General features: G+C 39.5%; 1 protein-coding gene across 1 annotated transcript in view; it reads left to right on the top strand.

Annotated features, from left to right (window-relative positions):
- The window catches only part of ATP10B (ATPase phospholipid transporting 10B (putative)), a 128672-nt gene that overhangs the window by 40687 nt on the left and 62170 nt on the right, over window positions 1-25815 (top strand). The window contains exon 3 of the mRNA XM_075859938.1: window positions 24829-25033. Coding sequence (XP_075716053.1) covers window positions 24829-25033 — 205 coding nt within the window. The remainder of the gene's footprint in view (window positions 1-24828; window positions 25034-25815) is intronic.

Below are 25815 nucleotides of genomic sequence, written 5' to 3'. Positions count from 1 at the left end.
GTTTTCCTTACCATAGTTGCATCAAAATAATGTTTCAAAAATGTTTTGGTTTTTGTGTATAGTATATATATATATATATGTATGTGTGTGTGTGTGTGTGTGTATATATATATATATATATATATATATATATATATATATATATATATTTATTTATTTTTTAACTTTCCTGTGCTACAGTACATCAAATGAGCCAAAAAGGTGCTCTTGAATTTTCGTAGCCCTATGGTGAAAAAAGCAACCCTATAAATATATTATATACAAACTACTTATAAATATTTTGGTGTACAAACTAGGGAAAGTGCAGGCCTACACATTTCTTAATGTATTCTAGGTAACGTGTAGGCCAACAATTTGTTTTGTATCCCAGACAGGGAAGAGACAGCACTTAAAATATTTCTGTAGTCCAACTCAGGAAATGTCTGCCCTAAAAATGAGTTTTTAAGCCACAAATGTTTGTAAATATTCATGATGATATTATTGTTAGAAATATTTTTTACATTTTGCTGCTCCCGAGCCTGTGTTAGACTGGGGAATCTTGGGCCCACCAGAGGAAATTATTCTCATGGCAACTCTCCATCTATTTGGAACATGTGTACATTAATAAGGTCTAATAGGGTGTTTGTGAATCATCCCATAATAAATATACCCTAGTGGAAAGTGATTGGTGGAAAAGTTATCTCCAAAAGGTATTGTCTTTGTTGGGCCTATTGGGGCCTATTATTGTATCAGAGCCTGGGCCCATCGCAGGATCCTCTTAGTGTGCCAGTCCGGCCTTCATAATACAAACGTGATATGGATGAGCACAGGTCAAGCATATGGACAACGCTTCTCTAGGTTTTCAGTGACTTTTTTAGTAGCTGGAATTGATTTGTGCATGTTGATTTATTTCTTACTAATTGTTTTATTAGTTTATTGTAGCAATATTATATATAGAGAACCTGTGATAACAGCAATTGTATTGTATGTACACATCTGTAATTGCGGAATTTTACCATATTGTATCAATCCTAAAGCTCAATCCATATATGAGATCAAGTATATGACATTTTGTATTGCTTGCAGTTTTGTTGCCATAGTCAAAATCACATGTTGTGACTTTATAAAACTTTTTCGTTTTCACAGTACCTGTTTTTTTTTTTTTTGCTTATTTTTTTTTCTGGTTTATTCAAAAATTTCCATAGGAACTAATGAAAAGTGCATGTGACAAATCGTGTTAAAGACTCTTAAAATGTCATTATGTCCTATAGGAGCAAACCGTATCTCTTATATGGGTTGAGTATTACAAAAAAAGAAAGGGTAATGCAAAACGCAATTGGAGCAATATTTGATGTATTATTTAAAATAAAAGCACAATATTATATAAGATCCCCCTAGAAAATATTTTAAAAATATTACAGGTCGCCAAGAATTCACAGTATGTGTACATGCTCTTATTTAGTCCATGAAACTAAGTTTCTGCAGCAGTTGGGTCCCAAAGGTGTCAAGCTGAGGTTGGTTTTAGGGGGATTGCATCAGTTTGCCACATGACCTACTGAGCAAACATTTGGTGTGGCTTAATTTGGGTGCCTCATGCCTAAATATGAGTGGGTACAGTTCCCACTGTAAAGTACCTAAATATTACAAGTACACATGTGCACAAAATAATGTATTCAATGCTTTACCGTCATAACTAGAGCTGTGAAACAAGTTGGCACTGTAAGAATAGCAAGTATTAAATAAATAGTTGTCACTTATGTCTAGACAAAGGAGTGAGTTGATAACTTTGTACCTAGTGGTATTGGGGGGAAAAATTGTGTTCTTGAGTAGTTTAGGAATTAATTTCCATTTTTTTGGTGGACTAGGATGTCTAAAATGGTGAATGGGTAATGGTAATATGACTGATGGTCTAGGCTAGGGTATAGAATGGATATATTGGGATGTTCCTAATGGTCAAGCGTGCTAAAAGGGTTAACAAAAACGGCCGTGGTGGTGTTAGGGTATATTCACATGGCTTTTTTTTGCGGCTGATTCTGACGCTTTTTCAGTATTGGTATCCGTGTGGAAAGTGCCTCTAATTTTCCTCCCATAGTTCATACAGTCCTTAATTTTCAGTGTGCTGAATCAAAATCAGCGAAGATCAAATCTGTGGCACTCTGCAGGTTGTCTGGGTGCTATTGGAAAGGTTCCCTCCCCCTCAATATTTAGAAGATAAACTCAAGCACTCCTAAGGCCTTAAGCACTCTTCCGTTGGCCATTGAACGGCTGCTAATGATGGTTCAGTGAATCACGGACCGCACACGGATGGCTTTCGTGTCCAGCTCGTTGTTTCATGGACCAAATCAATGCAAAGGCCGAGACTGTTCCGTCAAAAACGGGCAGGAGTTGGACCTCCACTACTATTGACGGAACAGCCGGACGGTTCCGTTAAAACAACGGAAGTGTGCATGGCACCATTGAAATGAATGTCAGGGTGCTATCCGTTAAAAAAACGGATAGCACCCTGCCGAAAAAAACTGAAGTGGGCATGAGGCCTTAGGTAAATATGCATACCCATGGTACTAGCTACCCTATACTACGGCGCTATTTCCCGCAGGACCTTTTTTCTATTGACCAGCGGCAATAAAGTTCGACACAGGCCGGATTGTGGCCGAAACTTTAGTTATCTCTATATATTGCCTTATCTGAATAAATTATTTTTTGCATATTCAACTAAGTGCTTGAATCAAAATCAGCGGCGCTGGAAAACCCTATCTAGGGGCAGAACCTACCTGAAATGTTCCATTGAAATCAATGAGAGGCTGAAAAAGAAACGACGAATGCTAATTGGCCTAACAATTTATTTCATTTGTAACTAGTTAATTGATTATTTTTCACGAACCTTTATTCCCCTCTGAATGCTTTCAGTGCTCTGTAGCACTGTACACTGAAAAGCTCAAAAAACAGCATGCATTTTGAAACCAGAGTCTAAAATTTAGACACTGATTTTTCAGCGTCAATTTATTACTGTGGGAACATAACCCAAAGCCTCATGCACACAACCATCGTTTTTATCCGCAATTACGGATAGAATACTGACACATTAATTTCTATTGGCCACGGACACCACCCCATATATTTACAGGTGTGTGTCCGGGCCGTAGAAATTACCCGCAAAAAATAGGACATGTCCTATTTTTCCGCATTTACGGACTGTTCTCCTGTACTTATTACTATGAGCGCGGTCCGCAAGTGTTGACAACATTCCGCGGCCTGTCCATACTGTAATCACGGATCGTGCACATGGCTACGGTCGTATGCATGAGGCCTTAAATAGTGAAGGGGTTCTTTGTATCAGTCATCATGGTTTAGGTTAGTGAAGGGGTCAATATATCCCAAAGGACTTAGGGGAAGAGGGAATTTCACACAGAGGAGCAACAGAGAATCCCTACATTTACCCAGGTTAGTGAATGCTCAGGACAATAAAGGGAATGGGTAGGAGAGGCAGTTGGGAAACCTGAGAGCTGATCCTATAGGAAGAGGGAGGGAGAAAGCTGAGGAGGAGCGCAGATATCCCTCAAGGATCTTGTAATTCGTCTAGGGTACACGTCTCCGGTCAGGCAGCAGTATATACTCACCATGTTCTGACATCAGATTACAAGAATGATAAAGTTATCAATTGCGTAAATGTAGAACTAAGGGGTTTCCTTCATAAAACTAATTTCCATATATATTTTTGGGGAATTCTGAGTTCATAAATTAGGGTCCCCTGTTCAGGATCCTCATCTCTTCGCTACGGTAGAGCACAGTTTAAAAGAGCATCTCTCGCTCTGGAGGTCCTGCCCTGCATTACACAGACAACCCACTAATTTGATTGGGTACTATAATACTTCATTTCACCAGTGGTGGTGCTGCTGCAGGAAAACACTTTTACTGCTAGGTTTTCTCACCGATTACAGCTGATCCCTGGGGATCTCCCAGCAGGGGGACTGTGTGATCGATTTATTGTTAGGGGACCCTCCTAAAAATAGGGATTAGCCAAGGCAGAGCACTACTTTATAGACTTTGTATGAGATTTGAAAACAGGGTCTTCTTTTTTTAATTTGACTGAACATAAATACCAGACACGACTCGTTTACAAGAGTGGCACAATCCCTAAAAAAACGGATCTTTTTGGATTCTCAAACAATCCCTTTACATATCAGTAGATATTGCGAATTGATTTGTATTTTATTCATATCATTTAATGATTTATAGTGACATTTCCTATATAGTACCAGTTAGTTTGTATACATAGTTTTTCGTCTCTGTGCCTGTAATTTACAGATATGGCATAGTAGAACATATAATAATGCTGAACTGGCTTAAAGAGGCTCTGTCACCAGATTTTGCAACCCCTATCTGCTATTGCAGCAGATAGGCGCTGCAATGTAGATTACAGTAGCGTTTTTATTTTTAAAAACGAGCATTTTTGGCCAAGTTATGACCATTTTTGTATTTATGCAAATGAGGCTTGCAAAAGTACAACTGGGCGTGTTGAAAAGTAAAAGTACAACTGGGCGTGTATTATGTGCGTACATCGGGGAGTGTTTACTACTTTTACTAGCTGGGCTTTCTGACGAGAAGTATCATCCACTTCTCTTCAGAACGCCCCCAGCTTCTGGCAGCGCAGACACAGCCGTGTTCTCGAGAGATCACGCTGTGACGTCACTCACAGGTCCTGCATCGTGTCAGACGAGCGAGGACACATCGGCACCAGAGGCTACAGATGATTCTGCAGCAGCATCGGCGTTTGCAGGTAAATCGATGTAGCTACTTACCTGCAAACGCTGATGCTGCTGCAGAATCAACTGAAGCCTCTGGTGCCGATGTGGCCGACACGATGCAGGACCTGTGAGTGACGTCACAGATCTGCACTGCCAGAAGCTGGGCGTTCTGAAGAGAAGTGGATGATACTTCTCATCAGAACGCCCAGCTAGTAAAAGTAGTAAAAACGCCCCGATGTACGCACATAATACACGCCCAGTTGTACTTTTACTTTTCAACACGCCCAGTTGTACTTTTGCAAGCCTCATTTGCATAAATACAAAAATGGGCATAACTTGGCCAAAAATGCTTGTTTTTTAAAAATAAAAACGTTACTGTAATCTACATTGCAGCGCCTATCTGCTGCAATAGCAGATAGGGGTTGCACAATCTGGTGACAGAGCCTCTTTAAATAGCACCCTTCATGAGAAGCTTATAGTGAATATATATCTTCTTATCAAGATTAATGTTTAAGAGGCCACTGACACAGTCATTTTAGCATTTAGATATATTATACTACTGTTACTATTAGAGATTTAATTGTGGTTATTTATCTACAAAAACATTTTACGCTACATGTGTGAGTTGAAGTAATCTGAATAGATGAGTGTGAATATTAGTATATTCATATCATGTTTATTAATATGTATGTGTGTATGTATGTGTGTGTGTGTGTGTATGTATGTATGTGTGTGTGTATATATATACGTGTGTGTGTGTGTGTGTGTGTATATATATATATATATATATATATATATGTGCATTATTTATTTTTTTACTTACTGAGGTAAAGTACAGTGATGGGTTAATATGAACTACATTCTTTATCTTACAAAAATATAGAGTGCCCTATTAACTGGGGAGAACTTGTCTCCTCACAGGCACCCAGCAATGCATCAAAACTATCATGGTCGCTTTGCTAAACACAGGATATAAATCACATCTGAAAATCCTTGCAGATCTACAAGCTGTGTGCCAATCCTTGGTGTATATAACACATCGGATTGACAACTTAATAAAAAATAAGAGGTGAAGCAGAATTTTCTTTTTGTTTTTAGATGGGGTTTTTTCCCCACATTTTGAACTTGTAGCCGTAGTCAGTCACACCATGGTGCATGTGACCTAATTATATAGGATCATTCTAATTAATATGGCTCATTTGTAATTGTAAGATCACACCCTGTAATTTTATTTATGTGAAAGATTCTGACATTGCACTGTATAGCAATATAGCCAACAGATTATCAGTCCTTCTCTATAGGCTCATAGTTACATTAAAGGGGTTATGAAAAATTGATGGCCTCCTTAGGATATGCTATCAATAGTAGATCCGTGGGAGTCTGACTGTTGGTGCCATCAGTCGGACCCCCACCAATCTACTATTGTTGGCCTATCCTAATGATAGGCCATCAATTTTAATAACCCGGATAACCCCTATAACTAATAAAGCACAAACCCCTTTAGACCGATTTTCACACACCGCATTTTAAAAACATTTTCATTAGCGTTTTTGTTTAACTAGGTTTTATTTTTTTTGCCCAAATACACAGCGGCCAGACGTAACTTTATCGTCTATAGGGAAATATGAAAATTCTGTATACACAGCACATTTTGGTTTGTAGGATCAGTGGCGATTTTATCAAAATGCAGTAAGCTCTAGATATGGAATTTTTATAAAGCTTGTACAAAATGACACTAAGGCACACGGCCATAGCCGTAATCCCGGTCCATGGCTGCCGATGGCCGCAGACAGTTGTCCGCATTTGCGGGCCGTGCTCCCATTATAAAGTATGGGAGCACGGTCCGAAAAATAAAAAAATAGGACATCTCCTATTTTTTACGGAAGCTTTCTACAGCCCGTTCACCATATGGCCAAGGTGTCTGTCGGCCATAGAAATTAACGGGTCCGTAATTACGGATGAAATCTACGCTCGTGTGCATGAGGCCTAAATAAAAACACGTAATTTTACATGTGTTTTGAAATGCAGTACAAAAAATCTGTGCTATAGTTTCAGCAAAAACATAAATAAATGATTATACTTTGTATAATGAAAAGTTATGCAATTTTCCAAAATACTGTGTTGGAATAATTCCTCATGATTTTTCAATATCTTTGCTTGCTGTCATGCAACAGAAACGCGCATTATTTATTTCAATGGTTTAAAAATCCGTCCTCGTAATCATCACACAGATGCATAGCTTATTACAATAGAGATGTTATAAAAACGATGTAACAGACCGTGCATCTGTAAAGTCACATGACCAGGACAGAATGTTATCCACTGGAATTAAATAACAACGGTTTCCATTAAATAAAAGCAAGCAGAGATCTTGAAATTCATGAGGAATTGATGCAGGAATTATATTGGAAAATGGAACAACTTTTAATTATGCAAACAGTGATCTTGATTTTCTGAAACTGTAAGGGTATGTTCACACACTGTCTTTACGTCCGTAATTGACGGACGTATTTCGGCCGCAAGTCCTGGACCGAACACAGTGCATGGAGCCGGGCTCCTAGCATCATAGTTATGTACGACGCTAGGAGTCCCTGCCTCGCTGCCGGACAACTGTCCCGTACTGTAATCATGTTTTCAGCACGGGACAGTTGTCCCGCAGCGAGGCAGGGACTCCTAGCGTCGTACATAACTATGATGCTAGGAGCCCGGCTCCCTGCAGTGTGTTCGGTCCGGGACTTGCGGCCGAAATACGTCCGTCAATTACGGACGTAATAACCTCGTGTGAACATACCCGAATACCTCTTTAAATAATTTCATGTATAATAATAATCATGGAATAGCTTAATCCCCCAGTACTCTTTATACTGGTATTTTATTAAATATAAATGTGTTTAAGACTGTGTATAACACCCAAGATAATTAAAAATGCGTGAAATCAAAGAAAAATGACGGTAGAAAAGATAATGTTTACATGGGGTGCATTGTGAACGGAGGCAAAGTTTAAACACTCGCAACGAATCTCCATAGACTTAATTAAATGAAGATATTTGCCTGTGCGAAAATAACAGGACCGTGAAATCTCAGTGGAAGGGAAATGAGACATATATGTGATCAAAAATAGTGTGATGTAGATTAATGTTCTGGTAAGAAAAAATACACGAACCATCACTTCTCTCCGGTAATTTATGGTAATGCTAAAAAAATTTAACATGAGTTTTTATTAAACCATTATATCTGATTTGTTATATTGATCATAATGAAGGTAATAGATTCATTGGTCAATTTTATTTTATGTATTTTGTTATTTTTGCTTTGATTCTTAAAAGGATTGTCTCATCTCGACAACTATTATTAACGCATATGGATTTCATAGAGGGGTCTGCTGTTTGTGGGGGTCTGTGTTCCAGAATGCTCTCACAGACTGCACATCCATGCATCACATGGACAGCCGTCCATCTGAAATGTATGCCTATAGTCACCGCTTCCCCTAGAGATAGCAGCTGATCACTGGGGGGGGTTAGAGAAGCGGGATTCATGGCGATCAGAAGTGACGGATCTCAGAATATGGCGACACAAAGCATATATTTTTTTTTTACAAATAGTTTTTTATCTTTGTAAAAACAGTATATAATGAAAAAAATTGACATTTGGTATCTCCATAATCATATTGACCCGCAGAAAAAAAATGGTGAACACCGTAAAAAGCGAAACCCAAAAAACAATGGAGTAATCACAGTTTTTTTTCCACTCCACCCCAGATGAAAAAAATTTTTTGGGTGTTGTAGTACATTTTATGGTACATTAAATGGTGTCATTAAAAACTACAACTCATAGTATTTATATTATTATTCTTTGTTTGTGTGTAATGTGTTGGGTGGGTAATGTCACCATGATAGAGAATTATGTGGTACACCTTACTTTCTGCTTAAATGGGTTCTCCACTACAGATAGGTCATTAGTATATACGACACCCAGACCCCGCACCGATCAGCTGCTGCGGCTGCTTCTGGGTACCGGACGTCCATGCCGGAAGCAGATGGCTCTGGTCACGGAATAGCGGCCGAGCTGCAGTACCGCAGCTTTGCTCCTACTCAAGTGAATAGTTCTGCAGCACGGTCGCTATGCAATGTACGGAGGCAACTGCTTTCCGGCTCTGTACATCGCATAATGCGCCATAACATCCGGTGACTGCAGGCAGCCAGAGCAGCTGATCGGTGCGGGGTCCGGGTGTCGGACCCGCACCGATCATATACTGATGACCTATCCCGTGGATAGGTCATCAGTTGTTCTATAGTGGACAACTCCTTTAACGTGAATAATAATTTTCTTTGAATAATTACGTATTGTGGAAACCACAAATACTGTTCAAATTAAATTTAAGCAAACGCCATAGAAAATCCTTTGTTATTATTACTGTTTGATGATTCTGCCAGGCAGTATAGCATTGCACAAGATGAGTGGCCCCAGGGTGACACGACTAGATAATATTTTCAGTTGCCTGAGCAATATGGATGCTCAATTTCGTGCTAATAAATGCCAATATGTGAATAGTGGGTTTTAGTGCAGGATAATAGAATAGAATGTCTATAAATGTGATATAATTAGTGTTCGGCTTGCCCCTTGCCATCCTTGTTCAACATTGTAATAGGTCTTAATTTGGTATTTACATTATATGCTATGGGATTAGATTATTAGATTACTAATGTTCACATAATATGCAAAATCAAATATAAAATGCTGTATTAAAAAGATAATAACTACATGTTTCTGTTTGTACGCTGTAAATATGCGCCGTGCACACTGGATTTGTCATGTTCTACGAGGAAAATGCTGATCTATCTTATAACTGTATTGCTATAAGGCGCTATGTTATCCATGGTAACCAATGAAATGTGCTTATATGTTAACGAAAAAATATGTAAAGTAGCCTAATATTATGAGGGCTATGCATTGTTGCCCTTATCTTACCATTACCCACCCATGACTTTTTATAAATTATTAACCCCCAACTACCATTTGTACAGATAATGCATTTTGCTTCAGAATAAGCACGAATAGTTTATAGTTTTCAGTAGAATTAAGCAAAAAGACAGAGTCTCCGAAAAAAAAAATAACGCAACTTTTAAATTGTCTAACAACAACCACCCTTGTCCATATGCTATATTAAGACATGTCTTAGATTGCCCTCTCTGGCTTGTCCATTCATTACATGGAAGTTCTTTTATTGTATGGACAGGCACAGCCTCCTATGATAGTAGCTGATCGCCAGTACTGCAGCGATGATCTAATTTCTGGTCCAGCTAACATATAAAATGGGGATGACATCGCAAGGCAACCCTTTATAAAGCTTTCCATAATCCTGTGAACTAATAAGTCATTATAATGATAATTGTTGCGTGTATGGTACCAAAGGTTTAGAATAAGATCACCATAACGTTTAACTGTTGGTAAAATATATTAGTCATTTAGAAAATGTTAATTGTAACCATCTCATTGGGACATGTATTTGGCGATTTTATTTATGCAGATTTACTACATGGCACGTTGAATGTACTGGTTGTGGATTTTTTATATAGTGTCCGATATAAATCAAACCATTCAATTAGTTATTACAAATAATCTTGTTTATGTAAAACCAAATCTGATCCAAATTAGAAAAAATTATACTGGGTTGTCTTTGTTGAGGAAAAAAGTAAATGGGCAAATTTAACTGTAATTGATACGTCCCTGTCTAAGTTTCACTAAGGTAAAAGCGGTTGTCTGCTTTGGACAATTTTTTTTCTATTAGAAGGGTGCCCTGGTGATAAACTAATCGCAGGGTGTCCCACTGCTGGGACCCCCAGCATTCTGCTGTTACATCTGCAGCACCACCGCAGGAGAAATAAAGAATTACACTGTTCCTGCTGAAACCAATAGGCTATCTGTGTAATGCACAGATGTGCCAGGTCTTCCAGAGTGACAGAGGCTCTGGCTAATAGATGAGGCTCCTTAATAGTTGCTCGGTATTTCCTAATAGGGTTTTTTCTAAAACAGACAACCTTTTAAAGGGATTTTCCCATAATCATTATTTACCACTCCTCCATTCATTTCTATGGTGCTTCTGAGCGCTATCTTCAGCAGCCCTATAGAAATTAATGGAGCGGTGACCAAGCGTGGGTACTACTGCTCCATTCCTATGGGGCTTCCAGGAATGGCAAGTTAAGCCCGTTCTCGTGATCGGTGGGGGTACCTGCGGCTGGACCACCACAAATCAGATATTTATTACCTATCCTGTGTATCGGTAATATTTATTATGGGAAAACTCTTTTAAATGTCGAATTAATGTTTATTTTTGTGCTCTACCCTCTCTTGTGTTATCACTCCCAGCATATGATGTAAAAATAATGCTTCCTTTTTATTTTAGTAACTATAAAGCGCTATGGCATTGTCCTGCACTTTCACACCATAATCCATACAGATTTAACTAGATTATTAGAATTAAAATGAATTTAAAGGGGTTGTCCCAGAAAAGACCCATCTCGTCAGTCGTAATAAGCAGATGGCGATCAATTGAAGCCTTGGCTCCTTGACCCAATGTAAGATCTGTAGATCTGATCCCTAGCATGTGCTTTTAATAGTACAGGTGTCTTATGTGGCAGAGGGGTCTTTGGAACCCCCTCAGGCACCAGGGCCTAGGTGCAACTATTACCTCTGCACCTACTATAGTCACACCCCTGTTGATGGGCATCTGGGACCCTCACTATTCCTGCAATTTAACAGGTCCCAGTCCCAGAGAGGTGGTCGTGTATGCTCCACCTATTCGCACTTGTTCTTGTGTTCAGTCCCAGCTATTCGACCCGTATAGCCCAGTTTGTTCCCATGTGTTTTTTTTTGTTTTTGTTTTTTTATATATACGAGGGCACTCACTAAGGGAATAACATATTTTAGAATTCTAGCATAAAACGTTCTGATCTAAAATCTTAGCCTGTTAACATCTGTGATCATGGCCTCGTATTAGTGGAATATAAGTACATGATTGTAACTTACAAACCTCTGTAATTAGTGTCTTATTAGAGTAATAGAAAAATGGTTTGACCTTTTCAGAACGAATTGCTGTGACATGTATCAAATAAGAGAATCTTACCTTTTTGCACAGAATTTAAGCTGAATAGATGAATCATTTAAAAAGTTTTATACTGCAGATGGCAAAAATAGTTCCTTTTTATTATTACAAAAGAAAGTCATATCGGAATTTTAATGCAAAAGTCTTGAAGTTCTGGAGGCAGTAAATTTCCTTAACGTAACGTTAGTAACGTATTTCCTGTTTTTTTTCTTTTCTTTGATGTACCCAATATAAAAGTTCTGCTTCCACGGGTGCATTAGGGAATTGTATTTTCTCTGTCAAGAATTTGCCTGAAATTGATACAAAGTGTGGTGGGAGCAAATTTTTTATTAACCACTTAAACCCATAACACACAATGATCCTCGCACAATGGCACCATATCACTCGCTGGGAGCACACTTGCCTCCCAGGGCACAATTGTTTATTTAGGCTTCCCTGCCTCCCTCCACAATAGGACGATTGAGAACCTGCTGCACCAACCTATGTCCCCATAGATTTGTGGCCCTTCTGTATCAGCCCATGGTCCACCTGCCGTGGCCCATATGGGGTATCTTTTCAAGAGAGTGAAGTGTCAATCTGCATCTTGAAGTAATTTAACAACATGCTTCTCGAGTGGGATCCGTTCCAGTTTCACAGTTGATCTGGCTCACCTGGTTGCCACTGGCCCTCTTCTATCCCTTCAACCCCTACCACTAGACAAACAAATTTGGCAATTTTGCCACCATCCTGTCTCCCCATTCTGTTCTAAGCGCTCCCCCACAGACATCCTGAAGCCAACGACCATGTGACTAAGCTGGGTCCTTTACTGCTTTGACTTTCCTAACAGTCTAATTGGCTGTATCTTTTCCCTTCACTCAATGGTCTTTTGAACTTCATAAACCGGGACAGGGACTTTGACCAGCATTTCAGCCCACAGTCTATTTGAATATAATAATCATCCATGTATAAATACAGCACTAAAAGTAATAAAAACAAAAAAACACTGTGCCCATTGTCCTCAAATTAGCGCCCAAAGATATAATCAATTTTAACCCCTCCCCCACCACCTTCTTAAATACACGCAGGTAAAATACATACAATGTGATCTATCTCAATGAGTATGCGTGTAATTATGTGAATAAGAATAGTTCTTCAAGGAGTTAGTTATCATTGTGAGCCATGTGCTATCATTTATATACCTGAATACTTGTCAGACATAATTATGAACTTAGGTGAAGGCTAACTTCTTAGGTGTGGACTTTTATGTATGTGTAACATAGGAGTTCTTGACAGCTCTTGTAACACTTAGGGCAGTATTCCTCAAGCAGTTCACGTGAGCACTTCAGAGCCAATAAGTCATCGGAATGTTAAAGAGGTGACATTGATGACGTCGTAATTCACATTATCACGTCATTCCATGAGGTCTTGCTGTGGGCAAAATGCCTTACCGCTGCGTATCTCATGAATGATATTTCTATGTTCTAAACAATTAAGCAATGTCTACAGTTGCTTGTGTTTTTATACATGGGTATGACTGACCATTGACATACATTATGTTCTGTACTATGTATTTCTCGCCCTTCAATTACCATGTCTGGGCTTGTTGTAATGACAGATTGATAGCTCTGTTGTATGGCTGGACTACGAGATATACACATTTACACCACTGACAATATGTAATGAAAGAACTAATGCAAACATCTTACATACACCTTGTTTATTTTCTGCCTAAACTTTCCAAAATAGTTGGTCAGATATCTCATGTTAGCAACACATGCCTGTCCTTTAATTCTGTGGGACTATAATGCAAACTGGACCACAAATGGGTCTGGGATTATGCAAATTTGCTTAAAAAGGGATATTTCTGGTAGTTGTGGGGTTCTCGAATGGAGCAGGGATAGGGCTTTACAAATGTCTCACGATTTGGGATTCAAATATGCCAACATGCCAAGATGTGGGACATCTGCCCATCTTCGGACCCGCTCTCGTAGGTTATGCTGGCAGGTCTTTTTTTTTTTTTTTTTTTACAAAAAATGACGATTGTATTCCTTGCATGGAGAACTTAGAAAAAACTCTGACCTTCACAACAACTCATTATCTTGTCCATATGATCTCCGTTACTCGCCCCATTGTCAGTTATGGCCATTTATAACCTGTATTAAGGCTCCGGAAGAGATATTATCATTTCAGTGTAAATAGTTACCCAACTCAGGTTTCCTCCTCCTAAGCCATTCTTATATTAATTATTATTTGCTTACACTACTACAGTTTAACTTTTCACCTTTTTTTCATTTGGAGAACGAAGCCATAAGAAAGGAGATCAGTTGTAATTTGCCTTTTACGCAGTCAGATAATTGCACTTTATTATAGCAGTGCAGCAATTACATACAATATAGGACTGATATACTTTTATGAATAGCCACCACTTCCTTATAGGCAAGCAAAGTCATTAAAGTGGCAGTGCACTTTCTCTTCTTTGTCTTATTTCCTTCCTCCGATACCATATGTTCTTAGTCTCGTGTTTTTTTCCACTAACTCACAATGGAGGTCTATCCTAGTATCTATATCTACTTTTCCTTCACTCCCACTGTACTCTATAAGAGTGACATTAGAAACGCGTCCGCTTCAGCTGCTGGGTATGAGCGTTTGGACAAGGCTGTCTCTTCTCCTTTGTGTCATGCATTACTTCAGGATAATAGCTATATTGTGTCTTATTTCTTTCTGACACACTGCTGAATGTCATCTTGATAAGCACAGAAAATAAGTAAGGAAAAAAATAAAAGATTTCTCTTTTTTTTTTTTCATGCAATGTTGATCGTAACGCTATAGAAGAAAAATTCAGTTGTCCGCCACCTCAATTTTCAGCTGAAACTTTTTAAAGGAACTATTTGACCATTATAAGTCATATATTTATCTTGCTGTAAATTTAGTTGATATTCTGTGATAAACGGTCATAGAAACCGCGCTACGCTATAATGCACAGATATGGTCACATGGATCAGTGGTGTACAGTAATATCATGGTCAGCCACTAGGAGAGACAATATCTTTGCCAGCCACAAATGTACAATATATTTCATACAATATTAGGCTTCAAACAATATTCTATGATGGTATTCCATAACCATTTTCCTTAAATATCTCATTTGCATTGAGCGTATCTATGCTGCGCTTCATTATTCTCTAACAGATGCTTCATATAAATCCATTAACCGATTCCCGGTTACAATCAAATTATTAGTCTGCATAAATGAACATTTCTGAACACAAAATTCCAGCCTAATGAAGCTGCTTCACGAAATGATGAAAATTTAATGTAGAATCCACGATCCACTGTCTATGCAGACGGGAGCAATGTATAATGTTCATAGACACTCCAGTGTTAACAATTGTAGAATCCAGAATGGAGACACTTGAAATTCTGAGAACTTGATCTATTATTGTTCTTTTCTTCTCCTCGAAGATGGTTAAGTTGTCCTGACCCAAGAAACTGTGCAGAAAAGTATTACAACTTGTACGCCAATTCTCTTAGTTGTGATTTATCCTGTTGGCATAACACGAGTAATTTCTAATTTATCCTGATTGAGTCCTTTAAAACCAAATACTGTCTATATGTAGATACAGCAGTTCTAATTTTTCAATGATACAGGTGTGTAGCTATAGGGGATGCAGAGGTAGTAGTCACATCCAAGCCCTGGTGTGACATAAGACACTAGTATTATAAAATGGCACATGGTGGGCTCTTTTACAGATTTGCATTGGGGCCCAGGAGCTTCAAGTTGCGCATCTTCTATAATACACGGCTATTTAGTGGTCAAGACTCATGCAGATATGCATGGTGATGGGATATGCTATTTAATATTCTATTTCTCTACCCATTTTTAACATTGGCTATATATTAGTAAATTCACACAGATATATTGTTGGTTTATTTTATTGCAGCCAGTCTTTCAAAAGTGACAATAGGAAGTTAGCACTTTTAAAGGGGTTGTCCACTTTTGACCACCCCTTTTTGTTAGAAGGTTCCATCAGTAAAAAGTTGCTCACGAGGTTTATGCAACTGTTGGGACCCTCCGATATTAACTGTAAACTGTGGAAGAACCCAGCAGAAAGTGCTCTGGATTCCTGCAGCGCCATTGCTGGAGAAATTAAGTATTACAGTTCTCATTTAATTCAATGGACTGTCTTTGTAATGCATGTATGTGCCATGTCCTTTAGAGGTAGAGACGTTCTTTGTAGCCATTGTCCACTCAAACCACTCTTTTGCAGTCGCTCAGCTGCTTTTTTAGTGTGTAAATAATTACATTTATCATATGTATGGGAGTACTTACTTATGTTAAACTATCCCACTGTTGTATCATAAAGAAACCAGTGCTTTGTACAGGTCTTCTTATAGTGATGGTGAGTTTAAAGGAGATGTAGAATTGTACGCTGGAGCCGGAAAACTTGAAATACCAGTTTACCTGGTTTTGGTACGTACGCAGGGCTTGTAATGTGACGAGATCATACAGTTTATAGGGTAACGAACGAGACTGTAGATGGCGTCTCAGACTCTGTGTATATGATGAATAAAGTGTATTAGCTACAATCTTCATATAGCTTCTTTATTGTTTCTTAGAATACTCTCTTAGATTTAATTATATTTCCTATCACTCTATGCTTTTATATTTCTTTTTTTCCTTTTTGTATTAAAACTGTTTTATTGCTCTTTTTTTGAGAGCAATAAAACTTTTTTAATTTAGCGAACACGGTACCAAACAGTATTTTCTTTTTAGAAAATTAAAACATGCAGGAAGTAATATCCATGGGATTTTCCCAGCAGGTGTAATAAAAGTAATAACATAATATTAAAAGTTTTTTGTTTTTTTTCTTGCATGTGATTCCCAAATAAATACATGAAACACAATATATAGAATTAAGAATGGGAATATTCAAATTGTATCAAAACAATAATTTCATTGTACATAGTTCTTATAATCTGTGTACAAGAAAACGGCAAATATTCTTTTAGGGTAGGTTTACAAGCGCTGGTAATGGAAAAGCAGAAAGCAGCACCAGGACCTCACTCTTCAGTTGCTTTTTATCTTAAAGCCACAGTGCTAGGAAAACGTCACTAGGACTGTTTCTATGGAAATTGACTTTTTGTACAGTAAAACCCACGACCATAATTCTGTATGATTTTTATGGCATGCTGTGGAAAATACCAAACATTGTTCTGCACTTACTCTCTACTTGATGTCACAATTGTTGTAGTTCAGTACATGGAGTACATGTCCCAGAATGGCCTAGACTGGTCAATATAGTCAGCTGGGCAGCACATGGAGGACCTACATTTAATATTTTCTCCTGTATGAATGTATTTAAAATCAAAATCATCTTTTTTTTAAATTGAGATTATGTTTAATATATGTAGAAAATAAATTATACATGGAGTTTTATACTCTGGAGTTTTCTATAGCGACCAATTAGATTATAGCTTTCCTTTTACTTAAAAATGATTATTTAATAAGTATCTAATTCGGAGTAGATTGTTTTCTTTTATGTTATATGCGGTTGAGGGTATGTTCACACGCAGTGTTTTCAGATGTGATTCGGGCGTTTTACGCCTCGAATTACGCCTGAAAAAATGCCCCTAATACGCCTACAAACATCTGCCCATTGCTTTCAATGGGAATTACGATGTTCTGTTCCCACAAGCTTTTATTTTACGCGTCGCTGTCAAAATACGGCGCGTAAAATGACGGCTCGTCAAAAGAAGTGCAGGACACTTCTTGGTAATTTTTGGAGGAGTTTTTCATTGACGGAATCTGTCACTAGCACTAGCAGATCCATATAACTCATAGCATCTATATACAGTGTAAGTTTTCAGATCCTTTCACTTTTTGTTATGTTGAGGCCTTGTGCTAAAATAAAAATAAAAACTTTTTTCCCATCATTCTCCACTTAATACCCCATAATAACAAAGTGAAAACAGAATTTTAGAAATATTTGCAAATTTATTAAATGTAGGTCCTCCATGTGCTGCCCAGCTGACTATATTGAACAGTATAGGCCAATCTGGGACATGTAGTCTACATCCCATACTGAACCACAACAATTGTGACATCAGGTAGAGAGTAATTGCAGAACAATATTTGGTATTTTCCACAGCATGCCATAAAAATCATACAGAATTATGGTCGTGGATTTTACTGTACAAGTAATGCAGAAGTCAAGTTCCATAGAAACAGTTTTGTGGACATTTTCCTAGCATTGCTTCTTTAACCGGTTAAGGACTAGGCTGTTTTACAGCTAAATGACCAGAGCAAATTTCACAATTTTGCTATGCGCTTCTTTAGATGACTATAACTCAGCAGGTGAATAAAGTTCATCTTTGAATTTTACACTCTTTTTAAAGGACAGATAGGGCTTTGTTTTAGTGGCATTTGTCAGTATATATCATTTTTATTTTTTTCTCTAAAGTGGGCAAAATTGGAAAAAAATGCAAGAATTTAGCAATTGCGCCAGTTTTTTCAAGGGGTTTATCATATTTTTAGCAAGTCCAGTTTTCTTCTGAAAGTTTCTTGAATAAGATGGAACAAATAAAAATCCGCTATTTTTTAGCAAATGCGTCAGTTTAGGCTAGTATTTTTCACACACGGTATAGACCACAGACAAAATTCATCTCCTTTCACATTCTTCCACTTCTCCCGTGCATGGGGATACCAAATATGTGTGCCTTATTCACTGTGCGGGCATGTGCCAGGGCTTGGCATAAAAGGAGGCTTTTCGGTCCAGGAATTTTGCATTTGATTTTATAGCCGCATACTGTTTTCTGGGGGGCCTAATGCTGCTGAAACATTAGAATCACCCCATAAATGACTTCATTCACACAAGTAGACCCCACAAGGTTTCCTTCAAGGGGTTTATCATATTTTTAGACAGTCCAGTTTTCTTCTGAAAGTTTCTTTGAATAAGATGGAACAAAATAAAATTACCTTTTTTTTTAACAAATGCGTCAGTTTATGCTAGCTTTTTCACACACAAAATGGACCACGGACAAAATTAATCTCCTTTCACATTCTTCCACTTCTCCTGTGCATGGGGATACCAAATATGTGTGCTTTATTCACGGGCATGTGCCAGGGCTTGGCATAAAAGGAGGCTTTTTGGCCTTTTCGGTCCAGGAATTCTGCACTTGATTTTATAGCCGCATACTGTTTTCTGGGGGGCCTAATGCTGCTGAAAGATTAGAATCACCCCATAAATTACTTCATTCACGCAAGTAAACCCCACAAGGTTTTCTTCAAGGGGTTTATCATATTTTTAGACAGTCCAGTTTTCTTCTGAAAGTTTCTTGAATAAGATGGATCAAAATAAAATTAGCAATTTTTTAGCAAATGCGTCAGTTTATACCAGCATTTTTCACACACGGCATAGGCCACGGACAAAATTCATCTCCTTTCACATTCTTCCACTTCTCCTGAGCATGGGGATACCAAATATGTGTGTCTTATGTATCACATAGAGATGTAGGAGGGCGGACGATAGAAGAATCTTATTTCACAAATCGCTTTTTTTCAAAGCTGGTTTTACAAAACTCAACAGAGTTTCTATAACACTTCCAAAATATCTGCTCTTGAAGCAGAAATCCCAAAATATTCATCTAGGGGTATAATGGGAATTTATTTTTTGGGGTTTTCTAAAATAAGAAATTGCAGGTTTATGCAAATGGAGCTCTCCAGCAGATGAACTTTAGAGAATATGCAAACATGACATCCACCCCCCACCCATTCCCTCCCTCACCCTTGGAGTAAAATCAGGGGAAAAATAAAAAAGTAATGTAGGGCAAATATATTTTCAACGAATTAACTAAAATCTAATAATTCAGAACAGTGTGGTATTTCTTAAAACATGGCTCAATGCACAGGCCTGGTTGTGAGGGACATGAGGGACAGAAATATCGGGAATCTTTGCGGTGCCCGTCTTTTCTGCAGACGCGGCACTTTTTCTGGGGGTTGCTTCTGGTTGGTGTTGGGGGAATCCGACTGATGAAGTGTCTTTCAGTCAGTCGCGTGACATCCTCAGACTGGGGGCATTCTCGGGTGTCCTGAACATCAAAAATGAGGCCTTCAATAATTTTTTCCTGGAAATCCAGGTATGTGTCTCTGCCTCTGTTTTTTTTGTAGAGCACAAATGAATTGTGGATTGCCACCTGTAACAAATAAATGGCCACTTTTTTGTACCAGGTTTTAGTTTTGCGTTTTACTAAATAGGGCTGTAAAACCTGGTCGCTTAAATCCACCCCCCCCCCCCATGTACTTGTTATATTCGGACACGCTCACTGGTTTGTGCTTGTCCGATGTTGCCCCCCTTTCCCTCACTGCCACTGTTCCTGCGGTATGAATCGTGCTTAGCACATACACATCTTTGCGATCCCTGAACTTGACCGCCAGCAATTCTTCAGATGCATAAGCACAGGAGTCCCCCTTTACCATGCGCTTCCCCACTAATTGCTGTGGAAAACCAATTCTGTTTTTGCGCATGGTACCACATGCCCCAGTCCTTGCAGCATGCAAATGCCTAAACAGGGGCACACTCGAATAAAAATTATCACAGTACAGGTGGTACCCCTTGTGAAGCAGAGGCTGCATTATCTCCCACACGATCTTACTGCTGGTGGAAAGATCAGGGGGGCATCCAGGAACATTTATTGTGCGGTCCCGCCCTTCATAAATCCTGAAGGCGGTGGTATATCCTGACCCGCTTTCACACAATTTGTAGAGCTTAACGCCATATCTTGCCCTTTTTGAAGGTAGATATTGGCGAAAGCTAAGTCTGCCATGAAAGTTGAGGAGGGATTCGTCCACACTTACATTCTGCTCAGGGGTGTAGAGTTGCAGAAATAAATTATTCAGGGAATTTATTAGCGGTCTTATTTTGAACAACCGATCCCGGTTTGCATCGGTACTTGGGGGGGCCTGTGCGTTGTCATTGAAGTGGAGGAACCTCATTATTGTCTCATAACGAGACCTGGGCATTACTGCAGAATATACTGGGGTGGCTTGGGCGGGTCTTGTTGACCAGTAAGACCTAATGGAGGGCTTTTTGACAATACCCATATTTAGGGTGAGCCCCAAATTTTTAATTCCAGCAAATTGGTGGGCGTCCAATCTCTGGCATGGGTGGATGAAGGTTTCTGCCTTATATATTGAGTGGCATATAAATTTGTTTCGTGGACAATCTGATTTAGGATGTCGTCCGTTATAAATAAATGGAAGTAATCCATTTGGACAAAATTTGTATTGTCCACGGTTATGCCAGGAGTGGCAGTAAATCCGTGGATTCTAGGCCCAAAAGATGGGGCAGGTGCCCATACAAGAGCCTGGACTGAAGGGACCAGGCTGTCCCGTGCTACAGCGCTACTTGGCCCTGCGCTTTCAAGTTCTGCAGTTTCAACTGCATCAGGGACAACGTCCCCTGAAGATGAACCTGAAGTGACGCTGTCATCGTCACTACCTAAAACAGGTTCCATCTCGGACGCCATCTCTGATGCGGTCTCCGACTCAGACCACAGCATGGCGTATGCCTCCTCGGCGCTAAACAACTTCCTCGCCATAACGTAACTAACACTAACTAAACAAATTGGTTTTTTTTTTGGTTTTTTTTAATATAAAACACACAAACTAAGGCCTCATGCACACGACCGTAAAAACACCCGTTATTGCGGGTCGTTATTACGACCCGCAATAACGGGCTCATAGGCTTCTGTTAGCCACGGGTACCTTCCCGTTTGCTCACGGGAAGGTACCCGTGCCGTTAAAAAAGATAGAACATGCCCTATTTCATGCCGTAATAACGGCACGGGCATCCCATAGAAGTCTATGGGGCTCCCGTAATCATGGGTGGCTGCGTGTGTTCACCCGTGATTACGGGAGCGTTGCGAGGTGAGGCGAGGTCAGGGAACTACCCGGTCTGCAGGCCACAGCCCAGTGGCGTAACTACCGCCGGGACTACAATGAAAACTATGGCAGAGCGGGGAGGTATCTCCCCGCTCTGCCATAAACAAGACATGTATCCCCTATCCTGTAAAAAATAAAAATAAAAGACGTTCATACTTACCGACAACTTCCTGCTTCCTCCAGTCCGGTCTCCCGCCCGTTGCCTTGGTGACGCGTCCCTCTCGACATCCGGGCCGACGTCCTGGATGACGTTTCAGGCCATGTGACCGCTGCAGCCAATCACAGGTCAATCACAGGCTGCAGCGGTCACATGGACTGCCGCGTCATCCAGGGATGTCGGGCTGGATGTGAAGAGAGGGACGCGTCACCAAGACAACGGCCGGGTAAGTATGAATTTCTTTAACTTTTATTACAGAAAAGGCTGTCCCTTCTCTCTATCCTGCACTGATAGAGAGAAGGGGCTGCCGATTAGTGCAGTGCTATTTTGCTGCCAAAAACGTGCTCGTAAATACGGGTGGAATACGTGTGACACCGGACCCATATTTACGAGCACGGGTTCGTAAATACTGGTGCAAAACGGGTGGAATACGTGTGACACCGGACCCGTATTTACGCCAGTATTTACGGGTGGGAAAAAATACGGTCGTGTGCATGAGGCCTAACTGCTATATATATCTACACTACCGCTAACAAAAAATAAACCGCTATTGCTATATATATTATATATATGTGGATATATATATAATTATATACTCCCTACCTGCCTATTCTAATAGAATAAAAGATAGAAAGGTAGATATATAGAAAAAAAGATAGATGGATAGATAGATTGTATAGATAGATAGAAATCTATCTATACAGAGAATGTTTTAGAGTGTAACTGTATTTTTTGTGTAACTGTAACTGTAATCTTCTGGCAGCAATTCTCCCGAGTCTCCTCTTCTCCTCAAACTGAAACAATGTTTGAGGAGAAGAAAAGAGGCAGGAGATTTACTGCCAGAAAAGTCAAAATAAAACAAATGTGGTCGCTGTGATAGGTTTTCACAGCGACCACATGTTCAGGGACCATCAGATTGGTCCCTGATACTCTGCCCAGTGCCCAGAGCTGTTGGTAACAGCGTGGGCACAGGGCTGTGTGCACGCGATCGCGTGCACACTGTTTTCTATGCAGAAATGCATGTGATCGCTGTGATTGGTTGTCACAGCGATCACATGTTCAGGGGCCAAAAGATTGACCCCTGACATTCTGCCCAGTGCCCATGGCTGTTAGCAACAGCCAGGGCACAGAGCTGTGTGCACGCGATCGCGCGTGCACAGTCTCTGAAGTGCCGCCGTAAGTAGTCTATACGGCGGACTTCAGAGACCCTGACCGCTGGCCGTATAAATACGGCCAGCGGTCGGGAACCTGTTAAAGAGGCTCTGTCACCACATTATAAGTGCCCTATCTCCTACATAAGGAGATCAGCGCTACAATGTAGGGGACAATAATGCTTTTTATTTAAAAAAAACTATCTGTTTTCACCACTTTATTAGCGATTTTAGATTTATGCTAATGACTTGCTTAATGCCCAAGTGGGCGTGTTTTTACTTTAGACCAAGTGGGCGTTGTACAGAGGAGTGTATGACGCTGACCAATCAGCGTCATGCACTCTTCTCCATTCATTTACACAGCGCATAGGGATCCTTTTAGATCACTATGTGCTGTTTTATACTAACACATTAACAATACTGAAGTGTTTAGACAGTGAATAGACATTCCACGGGATGTCTATTCACAATCTCTGCACTTCGTTACTGTTTCTGTGGTACTTACAGCAGAGAAAGCGTGATCTCGCGAGATTACGCTGTAGATGACAGGTTACAACAAGATTACGCTTCCTCTGCTGTAGCTACCATAGAAACAGTAACGAAGTGCAGAGATTGTGAATAGACATCCCGTGGAATGTCTATTCACAGTCTAAACACTTCAGTATTGTTAATGTGTTAGTATAAGACAGCACATAAGGATCTAGCAGGATCCCTATGCGCTGCCTAAATGAATGGAGAGGAGTGCATGACGCTGATTGGTCAGCGTCATACACTCCTCTTTACAACGCCCACTTGGTCTAAAGTTAAAACACGCCCACTTGGGCTTTAAGCAACTCATTAGCATAAATCTAAAATCGCTAATAAAGTGGTGAAAACAGATCGTTTTTTAAAATAAAAAGCATTACTGTCACCTACATTATAGCGCCGATCTCCTTATGTAGGAGATAGGGCACTTATAATGTGGTGACAGAGCCTCTTTAAGATAGAAAGCAACTAAAGCGAGATTGAGGTAGTGGTGCTGCTTTCTGCTTTTCCAGGGTCTGAAGAGTTTCCGAATGCATTGTGAACCCTTCGAGAAAAAACCTAGTGGCTGCAGCTGATATGCCAACTGACAGGTAGCGCTCGCTGTGTGCAAATCGCGTATTCCACCTTTTATAACCAGCAGAAATGCTCGAGTGCAGAGCATTTCCCTACCATGTAGACTTGTTAAAAACAAAGTGCTTAGAACAAGTTATTATTTCAGTTCTCTCACTGCTTCTGATGTCTAGTCGGTCGAAAAGCCCAGTTTTTCTTGAAAAAAGAGATGAAAACCATACAAGTGTGTACAGCCCCATGAAGCCACGCAAAAATAAACATTATGGCGGTTTTGGTAATTGATTCAAGACGTCTCTCAACCTGCATAGAATGATCACAACCCAAACCTGGATCTTTTTAAGTCAGGAGAAAGTTGAATTTCCTAAAGTTTAGAATAATTGATTTTTGTAATTTTTGTAAGCTTCAATTATTACACGAAAATTAAATATTTTGGTTATAATTGAACTATGACAGGAAGGTTACTGTACAGTAGATGCAATGATTTATTTAAGTCTGTAAGTTTTTTGTGTTTTTTTTTCAGGAAGTTTCCTGCTACTTTATATTTCGCTACAAAGCAATATTTCTTTATGTAGCCAAACTGTCAAAGACGATGTTACTTCAGCGAGTGCTGAGACTACTGTTATATGTACTTAGTGTATAATGATCTGGAAATAACTTCTATTCTATTTGTTCTGTTCAAGGAATGAGAAGAGCTTTGTTGACAAGTGCTGGAAGGACGTCCGTGTTGGAGACTTTGTTAAGCTGTTCAGTAATGAGATCATTCCAGCAGACATACTACTACTCTACTCATCTGACCAAAATGGGATATGCCACATAGAGACTGCTAATTTGGATGGAGAAACAAATTTAAAGCAAAGACGGGTGGTCAAAGGTTTTACAAATCAAGTAAGTATGCTCAATATTTCTCTTGCAACTGCATTTACAGGCTGAGCCATAGTTCGGTATTCTTGAAATTAACAATCCCTATTCCCAGTAGGACAATTTATTTCCCCATACAAACACGCACATTCCACAACCAATTAACCAATTTCATAGTACTGCATTAGACCTATCCGTATATTTTTGTAGTTGGCCAGCTTAGATGATGCCGGCGCTGAACTTCAGCAGGGCCAACCACTGTACTGCCTACCATGCACCCTCACTGCTTGCAAAGCACCTGCAGTGCATGTCGTGAGTTAATCTCATATTGATCTATGTCTTAACCGCCTTGATTATGATCAGTTCAATGAAGTCCGCATCAAAAATCGCTAGCCGATCTATGACTTCTAATGCAGCATGGATGAAAAACACTATGGGGGAATTTATTAAACATTGTGCCCAAGTTTTCTAGCATAGTCCTAATTTGCACAAAAATTGCAACTTTTGAGGCATTTACGCAGCTCATGGCACTTTTTAAAAAGTGAGCGGATCTTAGCAGAAGGGGCGGGCAACAAGTGAAAAACAAAATTTACTATAATTTACTCCGGAAGTGTCGTAAATCTACTCAGACCTCAGAAGAGGCCTAAACTAGTAAGACTGTGTTGTGTGTGCATAGTGTATGTGTGTGTGTGTGTGTGTGTGTGTGTGTGTGTATATATATATACAGTGTATAGTGTGCTTGTGTATGTTGTCAGTGTATACTGTGTGCAGGGGCGTAACTAGGAAAGACTGGGCCCCATAGCAAACTT

The sequence above is a fragment of the Rhinoderma darwinii genome, chromosome 3 (genome assembly GCF_050947455.1).
Source record: "Rhinoderma darwinii isolate aRhiDar2 chromosome 3, aRhiDar2.hap1, whole genome shotgun sequence".
In the NCBI taxonomy this organism is placed as follows: Eukaryota; Metazoa; Chordata; class Amphibia; order Anura; family Rhinodermatidae; genus Rhinoderma; species Rhinoderma darwinii.
Note: the sequence above shows the minus strand (reverse complement) of the source record. Positions and strands in the feature narration are given on the sequence as shown.